At 50.0% G+C, this 21,097-nt stretch overlaps 1 protein-coding gene across 2 annotated transcripts in view; it reads left to right on the forward strand.

The window, feature by feature from the left end:
• Positions 1-21,097, forward strand: part of fgfrl1a (fibroblast growth factor receptor like 1a) — a 37,912-nt gene that overhangs the window by 12,779 nt on the left and 4,036 nt on the right. For both annotated transcript variants that reach the window (XM_037461389.2, XM_037461388.2), the window contains exons 3-5: positions 4,839-5,111; positions 18,845-18,922; positions 20,715-21,011. In XM_037461389.2, coding sequence (XP_037317286.1) covers positions 4,839-5,111; positions 18,845-18,922; positions 20,715-21,011 — 648 coding nt within the window. The remainder of the gene's footprint in view (positions 1-4,838; positions 5,112-18,844; positions 18,923-20,714; positions 21,012-21,097) is intronic.

The raw sequence follows: 21,097 nt of genomic DNA on the forward strand, positions 1-21,097 counted from the left end.
ACACACACACACGAGCACACAAACAATCATGCACACTCAGGAGTGTTAACTGTTTCTTATCTTCAGCCAACTATGTCTCGCCATATCTGTGAGGTACGAGGCGCACTGCAGACACACACACACAGACAGACGCACACACTGTGTCCTTGTTCATTGCCTTTACTATTTTCCTGGGGCAGATAATGAGTCTTAAATGACTGTTGTAATCAGGGCCGGCGCTAGCCATTTGGGTGCCCTAAGCACAAATGCTTGGTGGTGCCCCCCCCCAACCAACCAACCACCACCACCACCACAGGAATAACAACCATTCAAAATTTCTTAGTAAGGTTCTCTTTATTCCCCAAATAACTTCTAAACATAAATAATTTACATAAACAAACATGAAAAGAAATAAATTATATAAAAGATAAAATTAGAAATACCAAATACCACCACAATTACTAAAAACACAGATTTGGAACTGAACATTGTAAACGCAGAAAGTATTCAAGTATATAACCATGTAAGTAATAATGTGCACATTTCTTCAGTAATATACATTAGTACAAATAATAATAATAAAGAGCAAATTTTAAAGTGCAAATAACCATACATAAGTACAAACTGAATTTACTTTACCATCTCTATAAAAGAGACCATTCTGCTATCCGATAGAACAATATTACAAACATTTTCACTACCATCAGTTGTCAAAGGCCCTACAGAGGCACACGCCTGCATTTCCTAGCTGCAAAATCAGCTCTCAGGTCATATGACAGTTTCTGAGCCCGGTCCCCATTGATGCTGATGACAGCCAGACCACTTAAACGTTCCTGCCCCATTGATGAGCGCAGGTACGTTTTGATTAGTTTGCATATTAGCATGCTTTAGACATATTTTATTTGTTATTTATACTAGTAGCCTACTGTGATGATTTTTCACGCCCCAGATTTTTTGATGCCCCCCCCAGGCACTTGGTGCCCTACACGCAGTGCGTGATGTGCGTGTGCGGAGCGCCGGCACTGGTTGTAATGACAAATGAAAACCACTCTTTTGTAATGACATACAACAATACTATTCATGATTTCCTTTCCTTCAGTTAGTTGAATTTATCATCTTCATAAATATTTTTTCCTCCATTGATTTGGTTTGGCTCCGTCATTAGAATGAGTCATTTTGTATTGTTGTTGCCGACTACAAACCCAACACACTGTTTGCCGCCAGGGGTTGGACACGAAAACTAAGACGTGAACACAGCTCTTCTCTGTAATTATATATCCAACTTTGTGTGTGGGGTATTGTTTATATTAGGATTAGCGAGGCCATTGTGTTAAATATTCTCAAAGGCTCCTGATTGTGGGACGTTTGTGGGACGTTTGTCTTCCCACCAGTGGACACAGACAGGTGCAGCAGCCAGAGGAGACAAAAGAACAATGGAACAAAATAACAGCAGAGAGAGGCTGACCAGAACCAATCACACCTCTGTTATCACCGCATTAAATACCTGAGGAAGACGTTGGAAGGAAGAGGAGATTAGCACAAGGTTTTACCCCTATTTGTGTGTGTGTGTGGGTGTGTGAGTCGCTCAGAGGATCAGGTTGCCGTACCAACCACTCAGCAGATTCCTCAAAGTTTTTGTGGCCGCTGGTGATTTTCTTTGGCGTGGGCGTGTGAGACGAGTGTAAGCCTCAGGTTTATGTGTATCAGTGTGTGTGTGTGTGTGTGTGTGTGTGTGCGCGTCGGGTCGCCCTACAATGCTGTGTTGGTGTATCCTCCCTCGGGCCTGGTGTTAGCTGTCAGGACGCAGCAAAGCAGCAGTTGTCCTATTGTTGGGTTGGAAGTGACTGGCTGAGAACAAGAAAGTGTGTGTGTGTGTGTGTGTGTGTGTGCAGTTGAAGAAGACAACTTAATGTGTAGCCATCAGTCTGCCTGTGGCCCCGGGCCAGAGAAGGGCCTGAGTGTGTCAGAGTGTAAAGTGAACCCCCCCCCCGTGGGTGGATCTGTCAGCCTGGTGAACGAATGAATGAGCTCGCTGAGTGGCGGCGGCGGCGTTCCCTCCGCGACGGAGCAGACGGGATAACTGGATTCAGGCCTGTGAAGAGAATTGAAAAACATGACAGCGGGGGATTACAGGGCCTCGCTGGAAGAGTCGTAACTTGAGTCGAAGCAAAGGATGAACCTCGTGGTTGTTTTCTTCAACACAAAGTGACTTTTTACTGAACTCATTTGTTAATAATGAAGACCCCCACACACACACAGACACACACAGATACACCTCTACTGTGCGCGGATAAGTGCCCTCCTTCAAACACCCCCGCCCCCCCACACTCCCCAGTCTCGACTCCCTGCCAACAACAACATTGTGTTGGACTCTGCAGGCTGAAGACCAGTGAAACGTTAAGGCCACAAAAGTCCAACATATGCAACTCAACAAAATGGAGTATTTTCTTCAGCACTTTTGATGCTTTAATGGTTTAGTGGCTAAAGGAGAGCAGGAATATGTTTCTCTCTCTGATGTCAAAGGGTTCCAAACGTTAAATGTCTGTAAGAGTCATTAGCGAGTGTGATTTAAACAGACATGTGTGTAGAACTTGTTAGCGGCGTCTGGAGAAGAAGAAGACAGGCAGACGGGATCGATCTCAGATGTTCCTTCATGACTCCAGAGGTTTCTTTAGTGTCACAGCAGTCCCAGATGTGTGTGCACAGTAACGATTAACGCCATGATCTGCAAACATGGAAACCAAAGAACATCTAGCTGACATTACGCTTCCTGTTTGCACCCAAAACCTGGAGCCGTTTGCCCCTGTCCTCATGCTGCATTCTGAATGCTTGGGCTCCAGCTACACAGCGAGCGGGTCGACGTGGAAAGAACGTTCCATTGATCCTGCAAACGCTCGCTGTTTCACCTGAAGTCAACTTCGCGCCTCTGCAGTCGCTCCAGTGAAGGAATGCAAGAGCTCCTCCCTGCTCTGCTTTGTTTGGCCTTCAGCTTCTGAGACGCTGGCCCTACCTGCACGTAGAAGGGAGGATGTGCACGGAGAGCGTGAGGCATCCATTCAGCAGCACGTGTGTGTGTGTCCTGAAAACACACACACACACGCGTGTAAAAACACACGCGCTGACCTCGTGTCTCGTGAAGGAGAGCAAAAGATGTTTTACTCTCTTCGGTTTCACCCCCAGAGACAGATTTAAAAAGACTTAAACTCGGGTCACGGAACCGTGGAAGAGGAACGAGGAGGGGAAGGAAGGCAGTGAGGAGAGGAGGCGGCTGGTCTGTGTTCCCTTCACAGGAGGAGAGAGGGAGTAGAGGAAGAGGGGAGGCGGTGGGGGGGAGGTTAACTGTGGAAAGTTGGGAGGTTCGGCTCGAGGTCCTGCTCCTGAGACCTCCTGAGCGCAGCGGGCCGTTAAATCACAGGAGAGGAAGAGGAGAAAGTGCACTGAGCCGAGAGGAGGGTGAGAACGAGTGTGATGAAAGGAGGAGAGGGGGGAGGAGGGATGGCAGGGCGGTGATGGGGATTGAGGGGTTAAGTGCAAGAGAGAGAGGGAGAGTTCAGGGGATGAGATTTCAATCTGTTGGAAGAAGAAGAAGAAAAGAGAGGACAAAATAAACATGAACATTGGGAGGACTCTGTGTGGAGGAGCAGGAGGAGGAGAGAAGGAAAAGGAGAATCCTAGGGCGAGATATACAAAAAGAAAGGGAGAAGAGGAAGGAGAAGGAGGAGTGAGTCGTCAGGCCTCTGATGAGAAAGCCATGCAGCTGGAGGAGGGGGAGGGGGGGGGAGGAGAGGCTCCCCTCAATCCCCTTTGTGTGACTAATGTATTTTTCACACATCTCCCTTCCGCCATCATCGTGTCCCGTATCGGCCCGTTTGATGCTCCAGGACCACCGCTCTCCTCCTCCCCCTCGTGGGGGGGGGGTCGGGGCTCCCGTTTGGCTGTCCTTTCAGGAGGAGAGACTCACAGTGAAGCCCGCTTTACTCTTGCTCTTCCTGCTGGTTTTAATCGTCTGTCCCACACTTCCTCTGAAGGATGGAAGACGACGTCCATCACGCTTTGTGCCTCCTAAAGTCTTTTGGGGATCAGGAAGCAGGACCCTAGCGGGGGCGATATGCCTCTGGTCTCCATTATGCGCGTTCTTCTCCATAGGCCTCTATGAGGCACGTTGTTCAGGTCAAAGCAGCCTTTGTCCCCTTCCTTTAAGGACGTGACCTCAGGTGGGGGCTTCGGTCTTTGGGTCCGTGTGTCGCTGTGCTCCATTTGCAGGCACTGACCCTCCTTCACCTCCTCCTGCTTCCATGTCTCCATCGCCCTGTTTGTCTTTCTCCCTTGTTCGGCCATATCTCCCCCCCCCCCCCCCACCCCCCCCCCCCCCACACACACACACACTCACTCCCTTGAATTCCATTCTCCCTCATTCCCTCCCTTCTTCTCTTCTTACCTTCCTTCCTTCCTCTCTTTCTCTCTGCACCCTCCCACCTTCCCCAGTCAATCACGCGCCTCCCTCGCCTCCCTCGCCTCCCTCCTGTTTTCCCAGTGTGCCGTTTCACAGCGGAGCGGCTACTGAAGGTCACGCCTGGACTGACGTCAGCTCGGCTTTGTGTTTGCTCGCCAAGGACGCCATTGTTGTCCGTGATGAGGAGTCAGCCTTCATAAATGATAGTGATGAATGCCACGTTCTGGAGGCTCCTCTGGTTCTGATAGGGAAAGAGCGCAGAACTTGGTCTTCTCTCCATGAATGAAACACACCTCAAACATTGTGTGGATCAAATCCGACGTTTTTAGCTTTGTGCAGCCAGTCATCCTCTCTCTCTCTCTCCCTCTCTCTCTCTCTCCCTCTCTCCCTCCCTCCCACGCCGAAGGTCCCCCCCGGGTGTCGGAGCGGGTGGCCCACCGTCAGAGCGTGCGTCTGGGTCGCACCGTGAAGCTGCCCTGCCCCGTGGAGGGCGACCCGCCGCCGCTCATCATGTGGACCAAAGACGGCCGCAACATCCACAGCGGGTGGAGCCGCTTCCGGGTGCTGCAGCACGGGCTGCGCGTCAAGGAGGTGGAGACAGAGGACGCGGGGACGTACGTCTGCAAGGCCACCAACGGGTTCGGCAGCGTCAGCGTCAACTACACGCTCATCGTCATCGGTGAGTCGGGGGTCACTTTGGACTCAATCCACTCGTAGAACTCTCAGTGGGGGGATGTTGTGTCATTTAAGGTTTAAGAAATTTTAGTCCTTTTTTATTTTGGTCTTTCTCTTCTTTTTTCATTGACTGAGCTGTGATGCACTATTCAAGCACGTTTGTGCAAACCTGTAGGATTTATTTGGTAAAGAAGAAGCTTATTATCAGCGTATTATTAAACGTGTTTTTTTTTGGAGTTTGCATTCAGAAAGCCGAGTCAGTCGTGTATCTGTGGATGTTTGGTCTGTAATAAGATCCGTTTAAGCTCCAAAACATGAAATATAAGGTGAATGTCTCTTGGATTTGGAAGTCAATGAGACGTGAGGACAGGAAGACACCTGAAAGGAGTGAAAGCTGAGACGATGAACAGCACGTTTCATTTCTGTTGGAAACGTCTTTAGTATTTACAGGTGAGGTGGCAGCGGAGCTTATTCTGTCCACACGTCGTCCCCCGCAGCACTCTGTCCGTCCTCGTGTCTTCACACAGGTTCCAGCGGTCTTACTCCGTTAGATTGTGTACTCGGAATGATTGTGAACAACATTTTGTGACAAAGTGGGAATCTCCGCTGGTAGAAAAGAGGAAAAATCACAACATTGATAGTTATTGATTTGTGACAAAGCTACACTTATAAAGTCTGAATTAGTGGCATTAAAGATTTCATTGTTGCTTAAACAACGTTATTAAAACATGAGACCTTTTCTCCTTCTGCATTCCGTTTGTCACAAACATCTCGTCTCATTCTGCAGTAATCATTATCGCTTGTGATCCAAAGCTCAATCGCTCTCGACCCGGAGGACTTCAAAGGCGAGCTGGCATACAGAGGGCACGGGGGGGGGGGGGGGGAGGCAGCTGCTGCTGAGGTCATCGGGGCGGACAGCTGCTGCCTCTCTCTCGTCCTCGCTCATTCCCTTCCATTCACTTTCATGTGTACGTGCACAGAAACGATGGCCCCTCACAGCGCTGTCGACACTGCTCTCAGCCCTTCATCCTCCTGGAAGAAGGAGAGGATGCATCTTCACGTTTTCAAATGCTAATCGCGCAGAGGTCAACCTGCACAGCCCCCCCCCCCCCCCCCCCCCCCCACGTAAATTAAACCAGGGATGGTGGCCCGGCACACATTGGAGAGGCCGTTAGCGTGGACAGCGCTGTTTTGTTAGCTGGAACAATCTGCATGGGCAATGATGTTCATCAGCTGGTTTGGTTTTCTCCTCCTCCTCCTCCTCCTCTTCCTCCTCCTCCTCCTCCTTCTCCTCCTCTCCTGTGTGGTCCGGCTGTAATTATTCTACGGCTGATCCGCTTCCCAGTAATGAGCCCACACCTGCGACGTGTTGTCTCTCCCTCTCGATGTCACTCACACCTTTCTCCCATTAACGTTTAATCTCACCCCTCCTTCCTCCCCTTCGGGCCTTTCATCCGCCCACGATTTAATTTGTGTCAATATTTTGCCAGTTTCCCCCGGACGTAAAAGCATGTGATCCCTGTAAAACTGTACGGAAGAGAGGGCCGGCTTTTGTTGGCGCGGAAATTAGAAGATCTGATCTTTTATTGTATGGAGGCTGGCACATGTGTGTGTGTGTCAGTGTGTGTGTGTGTGTGTGCGTGTGTGTGTGTGTTGTCCTTTTCTGTTTCTGCTGTCCGTTTCATAGTTTCTCGTAGAAGATTTAGAAATTGTTCACCTCTGTGATATAAAATATAAAGCTCAAACCAGATGTGGTGAGAACGGGAGAGCGGTTTGGCATTGTGTGTGTGCGTGTGTGTGCGTGTGTGTGTCTTCATAAGTGACTGGTGTGATGATTTGTGGTGATTTAAGAGTTGAGCCGCAGCAGTTGACATGTGGCCATAATTGTAGAACAAAGAGGAAAAGAGAAGCAGAGAAAGATATTAAACATGGACGCAGTGTTTGTTTGAATCAATTAACTCGTGATTTATGTTCGTCGAGCAGCCGATTCGTAACGAATGTTGAAATGAGAGAAATGGAAGCACGAGATGGAAAATGTGCACAGAACAGGACTTGGAGGAGGCTTGTTTCGGAAAAATGGTTCTGTTGTACGTTTTCTCAAACACTGCTCAGCTCACCTTTATATATAATAATAATCTAACGCGACACGCCGACATCACGCGGATCAGTGCCGCAGGTTGCCACCGTGTAATGATCAGAAAGGCTTTTAAACATCCAGTTCACTCACTGTGTGTGTGCGTGTATGTGTGCGTGTGTGTGTGTGTGCGAGGCCGACGACGTTCTGCCAAGAAGACCCTCGTTCTCACATTGCGCTGTTTCTAATTTCGATATCTGGTGCCTCGTCTGGAGAGGATGTCGAGGTGGCCAAGGTTTGAAGGCTAATTGGTGTGAGTCACACACACACACACACACATACACACAGACACACACAGAGATACATGTATGGCTGTGTGTAATTGCACTGTGCTTTAACACAATCTCAAATTACCCCTTCACTCACCTTCTTACAAATACACCAGGGCAGCTGTGCTGAGCGTGTGTGTGCATACATGTGTGTGTGTGTGTGTGTGTGTGTGTGTGTGTGTGTGGTGTTTTCACTGCAGGATTCGTCCTCTCATGTTACACACGCAGCGCTTTCTCAGTAATGGCAGAAAAATGCATGGAGGAGACGGCGAGCTCCAGCCCGCTGGTGCCCAGTTGAGGGTTTGAGGCCTCGGAGGGGGTTTCTTTTTCTTGGGGGGGGGGGGGTCTCAATGATTTAGCGAACATGAAGAGTAAATGATGGAGTGGTTTGGCCCCCGTCTACTGGAACTACAGCGTGTTCCTCGGCAGCAGTCGATCCTCCTCTTCTTTGCTTGATTTGAAGATCGCGTTGGTGCTGCAGGCGTTGTGCGTGTTGGCGACGTGAGACGTACTCATGCTGGTGTGTGTGTGTGTGTGTGTGTGTGTGTGTGTGTGCTCATATAAAAAGGCACGTGGGGATTGTGGAGTCACAGGACACACACTCTCAGACACACAAAGATCTGCTGCATCTTCCTGCAGATATCAACAAGACGGGGCAGGAAAACATTTGGTCTTTTATTTTTTTTGTCCGCACACACACACACACACACGTCGCAGACAGTGTGGACAAAATCGCACACCCCCCGGAGGCCCCCATTTCACGGCTGTCTATCCCACATCCTTTCGTTCTGCCTCGCTTCACTTCCAGCAAAGAGACGGAAGGACGGTGGACAGGATGAAGAAAAGAAGAAAGCTTCTGTTTGTTTTCCCCCGGCCGGGGTCTGAAGACGTCAACGCGTCCCGACCGGAATGTCCCAACAGGTCCAGATGTCACGCTCTTGTCGGCTGTATATGGAAACGCACACTTCCAAAAAGAGAGCAAAGGCGGGGGGGAGGGAGGATCTCCACGGCCATTTGTTGACAGGTGCACTGTAGAGCACCGTGACATCTGAAGCATGACATCACACGGGAGAAGACCCACTCCCATGAATCCACTAAAAGTTCAGCCCCCCATGTCCTCTCCTCTAGTCCCTCCCCCTTCTCACCTTCTTTCACCCCCTTTCTTCTTCACTCTCTCACAAACTCCACCAGCCGGAGGAAGATGTCTTTTCTCCAGAGCATCTTTCAGCTCTTCATTCTTCCCTCTTCGGTTTGCCTTCATGCTCCATTTACGTGTGTGTGTGTGTGTGTGTGTGTGTGAGCATGGCTTCCATCCACTGATTGTAGGCCAAGTCAAGCTCCCATAGACCCCTAATGGGTCTTAAAGACCCTCTGCTAGCTCCTACATTGATTCTCTGTGCAGGGAGGGGGGGCGTCTGTCAGTCAGTGAAAGGAGCGTCCACCCTAAAGACAAGAAATGGACACGTCTTCTATCATTTTGCAGATTATAAAGTCTCATATATCTCCCTCGAAGCTTGAATTCAGCCTCCCAAATCTTGCAGCTCCGCTCAGGGATTTAAACGAAGCAACAGATAGAAAGTCCCACTGTTCTCTGTAAAATGAGTTTTGGGTGGAATTTGCCTTCATCTTCATGTGCTGTTCGTGTTCTCACTCTTGCTTTCTCCACAGCGGCTCCGTTTCTCCTCCGTGTGGGTTTTGGCTCGTCGGAGATCCGCTGAGCACAAGAAACACAAGCGTAATAAGTCACAAATGGAGCCAGATTGAACAGATTGAACAGATTGAACATGGGTCATTTGGTGAAGCACAGTCCGTCCCCCGAGCAGGACAAACTGTGGATGTGGTAAATCTGTTCCAGCGGTAACAGAAGAAGGGCGATGGGGGGGGGGGGGGCTGATTTGTGGGTTTTTTAAGTGGCTTCTGTCGGTCATGTTGTGGAAACGTCTCATGGCACACGAAGGTTTACGTGACGTTAACGACAAAGAAGTTAAGAGATGATTTTCTCTCAAGGAGAACTCTGCTCTCACAGTGTGGCTTTAGGGAGATGTGTCCTTGGATGGATGGATCAAAGAAATGGATGGATGCTGGATGAAGAGCTGGATGGCTGAATAGACGGATGGATAGATGGATGGATGGCTGAATAGATGGATGGATAGATTGATGAATGGATGAATGGCTGAATAGATGGATGGATGGATGAATAGATGGATGGATGGATGGATGAATAGATGGATGGATAGATTGATGAATGGATGAATGGCTGAATAGATGGGTGGATGGACACCAACTAAGAAATAGAAAAGGGGAGGAGGTCTCTGTCGTGGTTCATGTCTGATCAGTTCTCAGGGAGCTGTGTACTTTGTGCCATTGTGTGGTCTGAATTGTCCTGTTCATTATTGTTACCCTCAGGAGGTAGCGACACACACACACACACACACACACACACACACACACATGGACACACACCCGCTTACTGATTCTTTGACTTTCTATGATTTCAAACTGTATGGCTTTGTGTCTCCTATCACAGACAAAGACAAGTGTTTAAACATCAAAAACACCCCCCCCCTTTAACTGCGTAGTGGGTCTATTGAGCGACCCGCTTGTTAGCTGAAGGAGTCTTTTCTCATTAGGGCCTTGGATCTCGTCGCTGGCTCCATTGTTCCCCTCCAGAGCGAGTCATTAGGCCTCCCTGCTGCAGCCACCCCCCCCCCCCCCCCCCCGAGAGGAGTGGAGAGCCTGCGGAGGGCAGAACAGGGTCTGGCAATTAGCAAAGACGTGTTTGAAGAGAGGAGAGGACAGAAAGGAGAGAGACGGCCGAGCTGCGCCACAAAAAGCCTCTTTTCAAGTTTTACAAACTTTTGTCTGCTTTTTCGTTTCGTTGCCTTTGCGCCGCCATCAAAGCCAGAGACGGGTTCTTCAACACGCAACACCACCCCCCCCCCCCCCCCCCCCTCTCCTCCCTTTCTTTCCTCCCCTCTTATTCACTCTCATTTGTTACTCTTCTCCATGAGAATGCTCAGAAAGCGCCGTATCTTCTGCAGCCGCTTTGATGTCTTAACGATGCCGTGAAGAGCCCCCCCCCCACCCCCCCCCCCCCCCCCCCACGAACCCCCACTTCACTCTCCTTTTGTCAGTGGGAGTGAAACATCTGGCCTTTTCAGATCCAAGCGGGATGCAACGGGAAAGAAAAGCGTTCAGAGGGAAGGAGAAGCTCGTTGCCCTTATCAAACATCAGCGTTTCTCCTGGATCCCAAAGCCGGCGTCCTATCAGGACGCCATCAGGCCTTGTTTCGCTATCGTGGAAGGGGGGCAGACTAAACGCTTGTTCCGAAAGCCGTGCCTCACCCCCCCGGAGGTTTGATACAGAGGCTTTTTATCGCTCGTATTTTCAAACATGTTGCAAAGCTGAGGTGAAAAAGGCAGACAAAGGCCTCCTGATTACAGAAAATGAAATTCTGTGTCATTTTAAACGTCGATGTGGAGAAGACGCAGTGGTTTAGTTCAGGTGTGTGTGTCTGTGTTTGTCTGTGTGTGTCTGCATGTGCTCACTTGTATAATATCGCTGCATTCCCCCGCATCTTATTTCACATAAAAGCACACACAATGTGTTTTGGCTGTGTCCTGTGGATAAGAAGTGTGTGTGTGTGTGTGTGTGTGTGTGTGTGTGTGTGTGTGTGTGTGGATCTTGGGCAAACAGGCCGATGGTTCTACGGCGCCTCTCCTATCAGCCTCTACTACATTTCTAGCTCTACGGATCTGTTTTGTTGTGCCATTTATTTCATCCTGTATGTAGTCCTGTCGTCCTTCAAACTAAACGCCGGTCGGATTGAAGGCGCCGCGACGAGCCGCGACCTTTTGGTTCCTCGGCTGTAACGTTGTTCATCCGGGAAGGCCGAAGCCTCACGACAAGTCATAAAGATGCTGTGGGACCCTCCTCCTCCTCCTCCTCCTCCCTCGTCCCTGGTTTCCTGCATCCTTCCCTCTGAGGCTCTAAGCTTGTGGCACGGAGGAAATACAGCGTCCTCATGTCTGCTGTCGGGATCAGAGAGGACCCTCAAGGGGCGAGTGAGTAGCACAGCACCCCGCTGGGTGCAGGCGGATATCTTCGTTATTATTAATCCACAAGCAGCTGTGAGACACACAAATGAGGGACGAACAAAGCCGGCGTGCGGGTGAGTCGTGCGGGGCGGTGAGCGGCTTGGTTTTACATCGTTGTAAACGCTTCTTCAAAGACGGCCCCGTCAGCGTGAGGCCTCGCACGGCGCGGCGTCCGAGGAGCCTTTGAAGTCAAAAAACCAGACGAGCGCAGATGGATCACGGCGCACACGGGGAGAGGGATAAAGAGACCATGTCGAATCTGTAGAACGGGTTCTTATTCGTTCATATATTTACATCGTTGACGTTTGCTTGGCTTGTGCTCTAACAAGGTGCTGAAAGTGAATCAAGGAGCATTTGTGTTGTAGTTTAGGAGGTCGTGAGCAGTCGGCACATCAGATAAGAAAGGAATCCGTGGCTGAGGTGAAATGAAACATTGCTGGAATAATGAAGCTGGAGCCGCTGGCATCGCACCTCCAGGCCGAGGACAATGAACTCATGGACGTAAGATGAGAACCAGGTCAGATGGGGAGAAACGTACTAATGAGTAGATATTTAAGTGCAGCATAATTTGATACAGAGAGGAGCAGGGTGGGCGGCGGCAGGGAATGATTTAGGGTTCAAAGTGGCGAGCCGAGGCCGGCGGTGTGCCTTTCAAAGGCGGCGCGTGGCGATGGATGTGAGAGATTTGTTAATTCAGCAGAGTAAGAACGCCGCCTTGATGTTTACTAGAGTTACACAGGCAGCAGCTGGGAGAGCGCACGCACTCACATGCACATGCATTCACACACACACACACGCACACGCATGCAGTCCGATGCAAAACACGTCCATGCACGAGTAAACACACAAGAATGTGGAAACAGTCGAAGGCACATTTTTAATGTGAATCATCCGCGTGTGCAGCTGGCGAAGCAGCCTCAGAAATACGACGTCCGCGTTCGCTCCGTTGCATCGGCGCAGGCGAGCGCTGTCGGCGCCGCTCGGCCGGCGCCAGAACAAACGGTCCAACCAGCAAAGGATTCCACGTGCAGGAAAGATTGAAGGAAAACACTTCATGCACAGAGCTCACAGAGCTCACAGCAGTGTGCAGATAGAATTCGGGGCCCATTTAGGAAGGTGATTAACAATCCTGGTTAAAGGCGCTTGGGGGGGGGGGGGTCACGTGGGGGAGAGGCGGCGCTTTGCCGATGGGGACATCGTCTATTTTTGGGATGTGACGATCAATTTATGAGCAAGGGTGGTTTGGGGTTGGAGCAGATTACTAAATATATCTGACCGCTCACCTCGGGGGCGTTTTACACGTTCAAAACAAAGCCGAGGAGAGCTCAGCAATACGTGGTGTCAAGTTCAGAGGCCGATCTAATGTGTGAAGGAACTCACAGACAGCAGAAATGCAGCAAGCGTTTGTCTCTGCTTGTTTGTGGTTTGATTTCTGATCAGTTACTAAAGACGGTAACATCAAACCAAAAGGGCAACGTACATTCATCTTTTATTGTGGTGAACCCCTGCCGTCATCATCATATAAGCAGACTGTTCAATACGGAGTCGTGATTTGGGATTTTCTGCGTAGCCTACGTGTGCCGTATGCTGTCACACACACACACACACACACACACAGTGTTTCATCTCCTGGGATCTCAGCCCTCCTGTGAGCAGCCATTTCAGTCATTTAATAATCCCACTGAATCCTTTCTGCCCTCTGAGGACTGGACGTCCTCCGTCCTGTTGAGGTGGAGGCTGGAGGGTGGAGCTGTGAGATGGAGGCGGACCTCAGTCTGTGCTCCAACCTCGCTGCTCCACCGATGAAGTGCGAACAGTGATGTAAAGCAGCGACATGAAGAAGCACACACTTGGACAAATGCAGGAACACACACACACGTAAGTCGTCTTTTATTCTGTGCCTAGAAAAATCAAACAAATTCATCCAGATGCTTTTGTTGTGCAAGAACACACACGTTATACAAACACACACACACACACATGGAGAGAAAACTTGATCCCTAACTGTATGTTTTGAGGACTCATAAACCCACCAGTGTGTGGCGTTTATGAGCCAGTGTGTGGAAGCGCTTGTGTGTTATTTCATCGCTGTGTTGATATTTAACACTTTGACACATTCCACGTTCAGGGGCCTTCACAAGCAAAGCCAGGCCGCTAGTGCCCATGAACCCTTCTATAAATACATATCGATATATATAAATATAGATATTTCATGGAGATAAAAGCGACAGACGCTGCATTTCTTGGGGCACTTTCTGTACAGTTCAATCAGTCATCTCAGCTGCAACGTGTAGTCTTTGAAACAGTGGAAATATTATTTTTAATGAAACCCAACAAGTTCAATAATAGTGATTACAATTTCAAAAATTTGAGATACCATTAACAAAAGTTATACAGTATTATAACTAATTATAGACTATATATACGCAAAACACACTAAAGTATCACTGATGGAAGTGTATCCTTTCTAGATGGGACGTTGCTTTTACAAGTTGCTTGGTGTTAACGTAGAAGAGGACCATGAGCCGAGTGAAGAGCATCTGCAGAGGCTTCAGTGAGTTAGCAGGAGAGGAAGACTACTCACCGCCTGGCCTTCATCCCGAGCCAGAAACATTGACAAAACACAAGAGCTCCAGATGTTTGGAGCCCAGATATTCTTCATATTTACAACTTGTGTGTTTCCAAACACTGAAGGTGGACGTGTGCGTCATCGGTCCACGATGCACACGTGGAAGGGTCCGATGGCTCCGTCTCCCTCCGTCCTCTCCTGACAGATGAGGGACTGACAAACTCAGACACGCTGCCTGGGGGGGACACGGCCCAAGGCCAAAGAGAGGCGGACACACACACACACACACACACACTGAAGGTTAACACCAGAGTGGAAAACGGCACCTCTTCCTCCTCAAAGCATGAAACGCTGTTATTTTTTCCTCTGAATGTGTGTATAGTGGAAAATAGCTTTTCTCATACGGTCACCATCCTCCCTCCTCCAGCCACACACACACACACACACACACACACACACACACACAGGTGGCTGTAATTAGTGTGTTGGGCCCGTTCGTGGCACCAGATCAAACTGAAACACGGAGCTCTGCTTAGAGTCAGAGACACACACATATTCCACCTTCACTCCGTCCTCTCGCCGGCACACAAGTGTTTTTGTTTAGTCTGCGACGGAGACCGAGCTCTGTTTGATTTCTCTGCAGCGAGAGAACACAGAAGGTGCAGAGCAAAGGATTATGGGTCAGAGGAGCCCGAGAGGTCCAACGTCTCGGCGTGTGGCACGGGAACTCGCTCGGTGGGTTTTGGCCGCGGCGGTAAGCAGAACTGAAGAACTGGAGCCGAGGTTATGAAAGCAGCCGCGAGCTCGTCTTACTGGTGAGCAGACGCGTGAACAATGGAGGCCTTTAAGCGCAAAACACGGCGCCGCTTTAGTTAGTCACGTTTCACCATGTGGTTGGAAGAGAGACGCAGTCACATTGTTTATTTTACTATCAAAGCACATTGGGCCGAGACCTTGATACGCAAACACATTCTTTGGAGCTTCTCATCATCACTTCTCATGTTCCACGTTGTTGTGGGTGAGGGGGGGGGGGGGGGGGGGGGGGGGTCGGAGGGCAGCGATCACATCCTGTATCCCTGCACTGACACTTTTTAAATCCTGTCCTGTCCAGTTGAAGTCGTGTATTTGTCTTCTCGGCGTTGGTGGAAGGCTTCGTGCCTACGGACCTCCCGTCACCCCGGGCAGCATCCAAAGTGCTGTTTGTTCGGCTGAGCTGCATCAGGCCTCAGAACAAAGCTTCATAGTCGCTCTCATCGCAAACTGAGTAAATGCATGTTTTATTCCAGTAACTGATATGAATTAATAAGGAACATTGTAATGTTCCCGCGGATCCCCCTCAGGCTAACGCTGTTAGCGCCTCTGTTTACAGCGCAGGGGTCAAAATGAACCAATATTGTCAAAAGTAAATAATATTATAAAAGAGTTACAGGACTGGTTTGTCATGGAGACGCGTCAGTGGACATCTGAAGACGTAACGCGTCCGTGATGAAGGAGCTGTTCTGAGCGGGTTTTGTTAAAATATTGTTCTGCATTGTGATCCTGAACCAAACTGGATAGTCGTATTAGTGTCTTGTACTTTGTGTCGGCTGGTTTGGCTCCTTCCTCACTGCATTAAACGCTGATGTGAGCAGCTAATTACGTACGAAACACAACCCACACGGCAGCTCTTACATGATGCATTTATTACGTGTGTAACGTGTCAGACAAACAGACCCCTCCACCTCGAGGTAGTAAAAGGCTCCCGACTGAAGATCCATGCGGTTCGGTGGTTTCCAGAGTATCCTGATGGAGGCAGACACCACAAACCTGAAAACGGAACAATGCGTCCTCTCCCCGAGTTACAGGAGACAGGCTGAGGACTAACGTGGTCTACCGGGTGAAGCCTGAGACCTCCAGCGTGGTCGGTCCTGAGGACTAACGTGGTCTACCGGGTGAAGCCTGAGACCTCCAGCGTGGTCGGTCCTGAGGACTAACGTGGTCTACCGGGTGAAGCCTGAGACCTCCAGCGTGGTCGGTCCTGAGGACTAACGTGGTCTGATCGGTTCTCTCTGATACACAATCGGACTGGTTTTGGCCTTGATGCAACAAGCATGAACACACAGAGGCTCTGTCCACATATCCAGTGTCTCTATATTAAAACCTGTGAGGACATGACCCTTTAGGAGAACACTGCCCCCCCCCCCCCCCAGGACTCATATTTCTGAGGTCCAATGTCTGGTTTTCTCTACAGAGCTGAATGTAAATACTAGAAGGGGTTATTCAAACACACACAGTCACACAGGAGTCCTCCCCAGTGAAGGTGTGAGATGTTGCGCACTGTGGAACCATCAACCCCCCCCTCAGATAAAGAGGGAGACCAATGAACACAAACAGAAGTGTGAGGAGAGTGAGTGAAGTCTTTGTACTCTAAAGTCACAATGTGACAGAACCGGGGAGCGGGTCGAGTCCCCGGCTCCTCAGGTCCTCATGTCCTCATGTCCTCGTACGCGTGAGTGTAAGCGATTTGACTTGGTGTCATTACTCATCTGGTGCAAACCCATCTTCAGAGAGGATCATCAGTCAGAACCACGCGGCCCCAAAAACTCCTAGTAAGAGTTTTTCTGGCCGCGTTCCGGATCCTTATTGGAAAGCTGCTGATGCCACGTCCACAGAGAAATGATTAAATGTGCATCTGACACATCGAAATAACTCCTCCTTCTCTCCGAAACAGCTTGCTTTTCACCAGCTACTTAAATACCAAAGCTCCTTCTTATATATTCATTTATATATGAATAGATGTATATAAATAGCAGTAGCTGCCATTATCAGTTATTGATACTGGACAAACCCCTTTACTTGCTTTTGTGTATTCATGTTTATCACAGTGTGTGTGTGTGTGTGTGTGTGTGTGTGTGTGTGTGTGTGTGTGTGTGTGTGTGTGTGTGTGTGTGTGTGTGTGTGTGTGTGTGTGTGTGTGTGTGTGTGTGTGTGTGTATTGGCTGTGGTAATCAAAGTATCTGGCCTGACATTAGAAGGTGGAACGAGATCAGAAGAAAACATTTTGTTTATTAAAAACACCTGAAGCGGGGAGGGAATATGTTCTGTACGCCGAGTGTGTTCAGCTTGAACCAATCAGGGAAACAATAATCCACACACACACACACACACACAGCAGAGACGAAAGGTGTCTCACGCGCTGACAGTCTCTGAGACATGTTGTTACCGTTTTACTGCAGAAGACAAACTGCAGCTCTCTGCACCAGCATCACAATACTCAGCTGCTGTGCATGTTTTGCATTTTTTAAATGCTTTGATGCCTTGGCTGCACTGTATGGACAGTGGAAGCAGTCCAGCCCCCCCCCCCCCCCCCCCCTTTAGATCAGACCCCCAATGCCGCTCGGCTTCAAACGCGCCGCCTTTTCTCAGAACACGGCGTGCATGTGGCGCGGGGGAGGCACGGAGGAGCGAGGTGAAACGGGAATACCCGCACCTCGGGTTACCCACTTAGTTAAGTGCAGCGTGCACACGCACGTGCGCTGACACGCCCCCACAGGAATGAGTGTGACACTCTCCTGCACACACACACACACACACTGGGCCTGCTATTAATACCTGGCCCCCGAGGATGCAGCTCAGCTTCGTGTTTGCCTTCAAAATGACGTCTTTTTCGTGAAGCTTTGGCCGAGAAGACGTTTGGCATCTTCGGGTCGTCCCAACGGCGCCAACATGCGAGATCAAAGTCTTCATTTATATATATATATATATATATATATATATATATTATTCATCCAATTGTAAACCCTCCCATGTTTACTACAGGTGGTTCCAGGCTGTTTGATTCCCTCTCTTTCTTTCTTTCCATAACTCCCATCAGGTTCTAGTTGAAGGTTCAGGTTCAAGCCCAGTTATCTGACCCCCCCCTCAAGTATTTTGACAGACCTCTTATTGCTCTGCATCGACCCCCCTCCCTGCCAAAGGGGCCCTCGGATGCATGGCCTCCATCTTGAAGTTCTCCGTAGCGTGAAGGCTCAGACAGATGTTTGTATCTTTTTCATAATGGATTTGGGAAGAACCTTCTGAGGGAGGGAAACCCAGCGTGAGAGTAACAGCAATCTGATGATGATACGGGAGGGAGGGGGGGCTTCAAAGGCCCATCGGTTCCTGAGATGTAGTTGATATCTCATTTAAGAGGTCCAGGCCACAGATCTCTGATTCTGCTTCTTCAGAGGCACGAAGTCAGGGACAGACACACCGGGGTCTTCATCACTTGGTCTTTTGTTTGGTGAAGAAATGGGAAATGACTGGATGGAGGGGGAACTGGAGTACTGAGCAACGGGGGGGGGTCAGGGTGCGGGAGTCCCTCCACTGTTTCTTTAAACTATGAAAATGCTCACAGGGTGCCTTCTACCTCCCCAGCTGACAACAATCTGGTGTGAGAGGAACCGATGTGTCTCTGAGATGTAGAATCGCACCTCGTGACCCAGAAGCAGCTGCTTCTCCTCAGCTGATGGGAGAAAATAACCCAGCGGCCCTTTGTGTCTCCTCCTCGTAGCGCGGAGCGCCATCACGTGCCCGACGGTTGCAGTTCTGCATGCGTCGGGTCGCTCGCCATCCGCTGCCCCACCCCCCCCCCCCCCCTCCCCAAGTCGTCCGGTCACTAACGCCGCCTGTTCTCTCTTGGTCCCCAGATGACTCCAGTTCGAGAGGCGGAGCCGGGGCGGCCGCCGTCGGCTCCGAACACGCCACCGAGCTGGCAGGAAAACTGGGTGAGCGCCCCCTACGTCTCTCGTCTCGTCGCTGCATGCGTGTGGACGTCTGAGGGGGGAGGAAGGTGGGGGGGTGGAAGGTGGGGGGGTGGAAGGGACACGTCGGAGGGCTGGGAGTGTTTAACACTTTGAACAGCACAGTAGCAGATTGTGCAGTAAACACCTCGCACAGCCCACACACAGACACACACCGGGGGGGTCGTTTGCTCAGATAATTGCCTCTGAGTGGAGGGCATTCTATTTGTGTGAGGACGCCCCGTCCCCCCCCCCCCCGGTGACTCTGCCACGTAACTGAACCCTTCTCTCTTCGCTTCGTCCCCCTTCAGACTGAAATGTGCACAAACCTTTTTCACACACGTTTTCTCTCTCTTTTCTTTGCCTCTTTGTGACCACTTACTCATCTATATCTATAGATCTATATCGATATAGATCTATATATAGAGAGCTATATCTATATAGATCTATAGATAGAGAGCTATATAAAATCACAGTATAAAAGTTAACTTGGATTCCCTCACTTAGCAGAAAGCACGAGTCCCCCCCCCCTCCCCCCTCTGTGTCTGACTCTCTCTGATCAAAGCGGTCCATCGGGGGGTCTGGGGGGGTATTTTTACACGGTGCAGTTGGCCCTGAGGTGGCCCCTGAGACCCCGAGGCCTCCAGCGAGGCTCTGGCACTCACCTCCTGGCCCTCTGGACGTGTTTCCCCTCTTACCTTCACTTTTATTATTGTTTTCACTCCGTCTTTGCCTCTCTTTGTCGCTCCAGGTTTTCCGTCTCTTTTTAGCAGCCTGTCAGTCAGCGCCAGCTGACCTGAGGCTGAACTTCTCTCGCTCTCTTTCCATCTGTTTTCTGATGGATTTTGGTCCAGCAGAATAAATCGGCTCATTCGCTCTTCTTCTCTAAGCCACTCGGTCAAATGAAGCATTAGCCGCTGTCCTCTGTTCATCCTCCACCTTGTGTTACATGTAAGGGCTCTTTCTGTTTCCTCTGTCATCCCGGGTCTGAAGAGAACTTTATTCCACGTCGTGAAGTGAAGTGAAATCTCCTCGTTACATAACTCTTCCCACTAGTGCCTTCACCGAGAGCTGGAACAATAACCGTGTCCAGAGGGGCAGGCGCAACAGCAGCAGTGGGGAGATTTATGGCCCCGGTTGATCTGCTGGGGCCAGAACATGAGGGATGTCAAATCAAGCGCTCCTGGGAATGATTTCCTCCATCGAGTGGGTTTTTCACTGCGTTCACTGCTGGCTGGTTGTTGAGTTCTTTAAAGTGGGAAAGAATCTATTCGCCCTCAAAGTCAATTATTGTTTTTTTTTAAATGCTTTTCTTTCATGTTGAAAGACTTATTTCTAAGAAATGTACAAGCACTACTCTGGTAAACAAGATTTAGAGGGCGGATGCTTTTGTGGGATTATTTGACATAAAACATCGATAAATCAGATGAGTGTTTAACGCTTTGTGGCACCGAGTCACTGAGGAACATGTCGGGACGGGGGAAGTGGGTTTTTAGATGGGGGGGGGGGGGGGGTGTGGTTTGGTGAGGAAGGACCTGTTTTTACGATGATGTGCACAGATGTGCAGAGATTTCTGCATCTGCTGTGAGTGATGTCACGATGACATCACTCTGTCTGACGCCACTTACACTGCGAAAGAATACGTCCATCAGAAGATGCCAGATTATGGGTCACTCACCACAAGATCTCAGCGACGCTTCCACCGAGCACAACAAGACTTAAACATCTGTAGCAGAAGTTTTAAGCCGTGTCCCCTCCCCCCTGTCTCCCCTCGCAGTGCCTCCACGTTTCACGCAGCCCTCCAAGATGAGGAAGCGGGTCATCGCCCGCCCGGTGGGCAGCTCGGTGCGCCTCAAGTGCGCGGCCAGCGGGAACCCGCGGCCCGACATCGTGTGGCTGAAGGACGGCCGGCCGCTGGAGGACGAGGACGCCGCGGGGGGGGAAGGGGACGGGAAGAAGAAGAAGTGGACTCTGAGTCTGAAGAACCTGATGCCCAAGCACAGCGGGAAGTACACCTGCCAGGTGTCCAACAGAGCCGGAGAGATCAACGCCGCCTACAAGGTGGAAGTCATACGTGAGTCACGGTGCACACAGGCGCCTCGTCACATGACCGTAAACATTTAAGGGCTTAAACATGCAGCACAGTAGTCAATTAGCTTG

The sequence above is a fragment of the Pungitius pungitius genome, chromosome 2 (assembly GCF_949316345.1).
Source record: "Pungitius pungitius chromosome 2, fPunPun2.1, whole genome shotgun sequence".
In the NCBI taxonomy this organism is placed as follows: domain Eukaryota; kingdom Metazoa; phylum Chordata; class Actinopteri; order Perciformes; family Gasterosteidae; genus Pungitius; species Pungitius pungitius.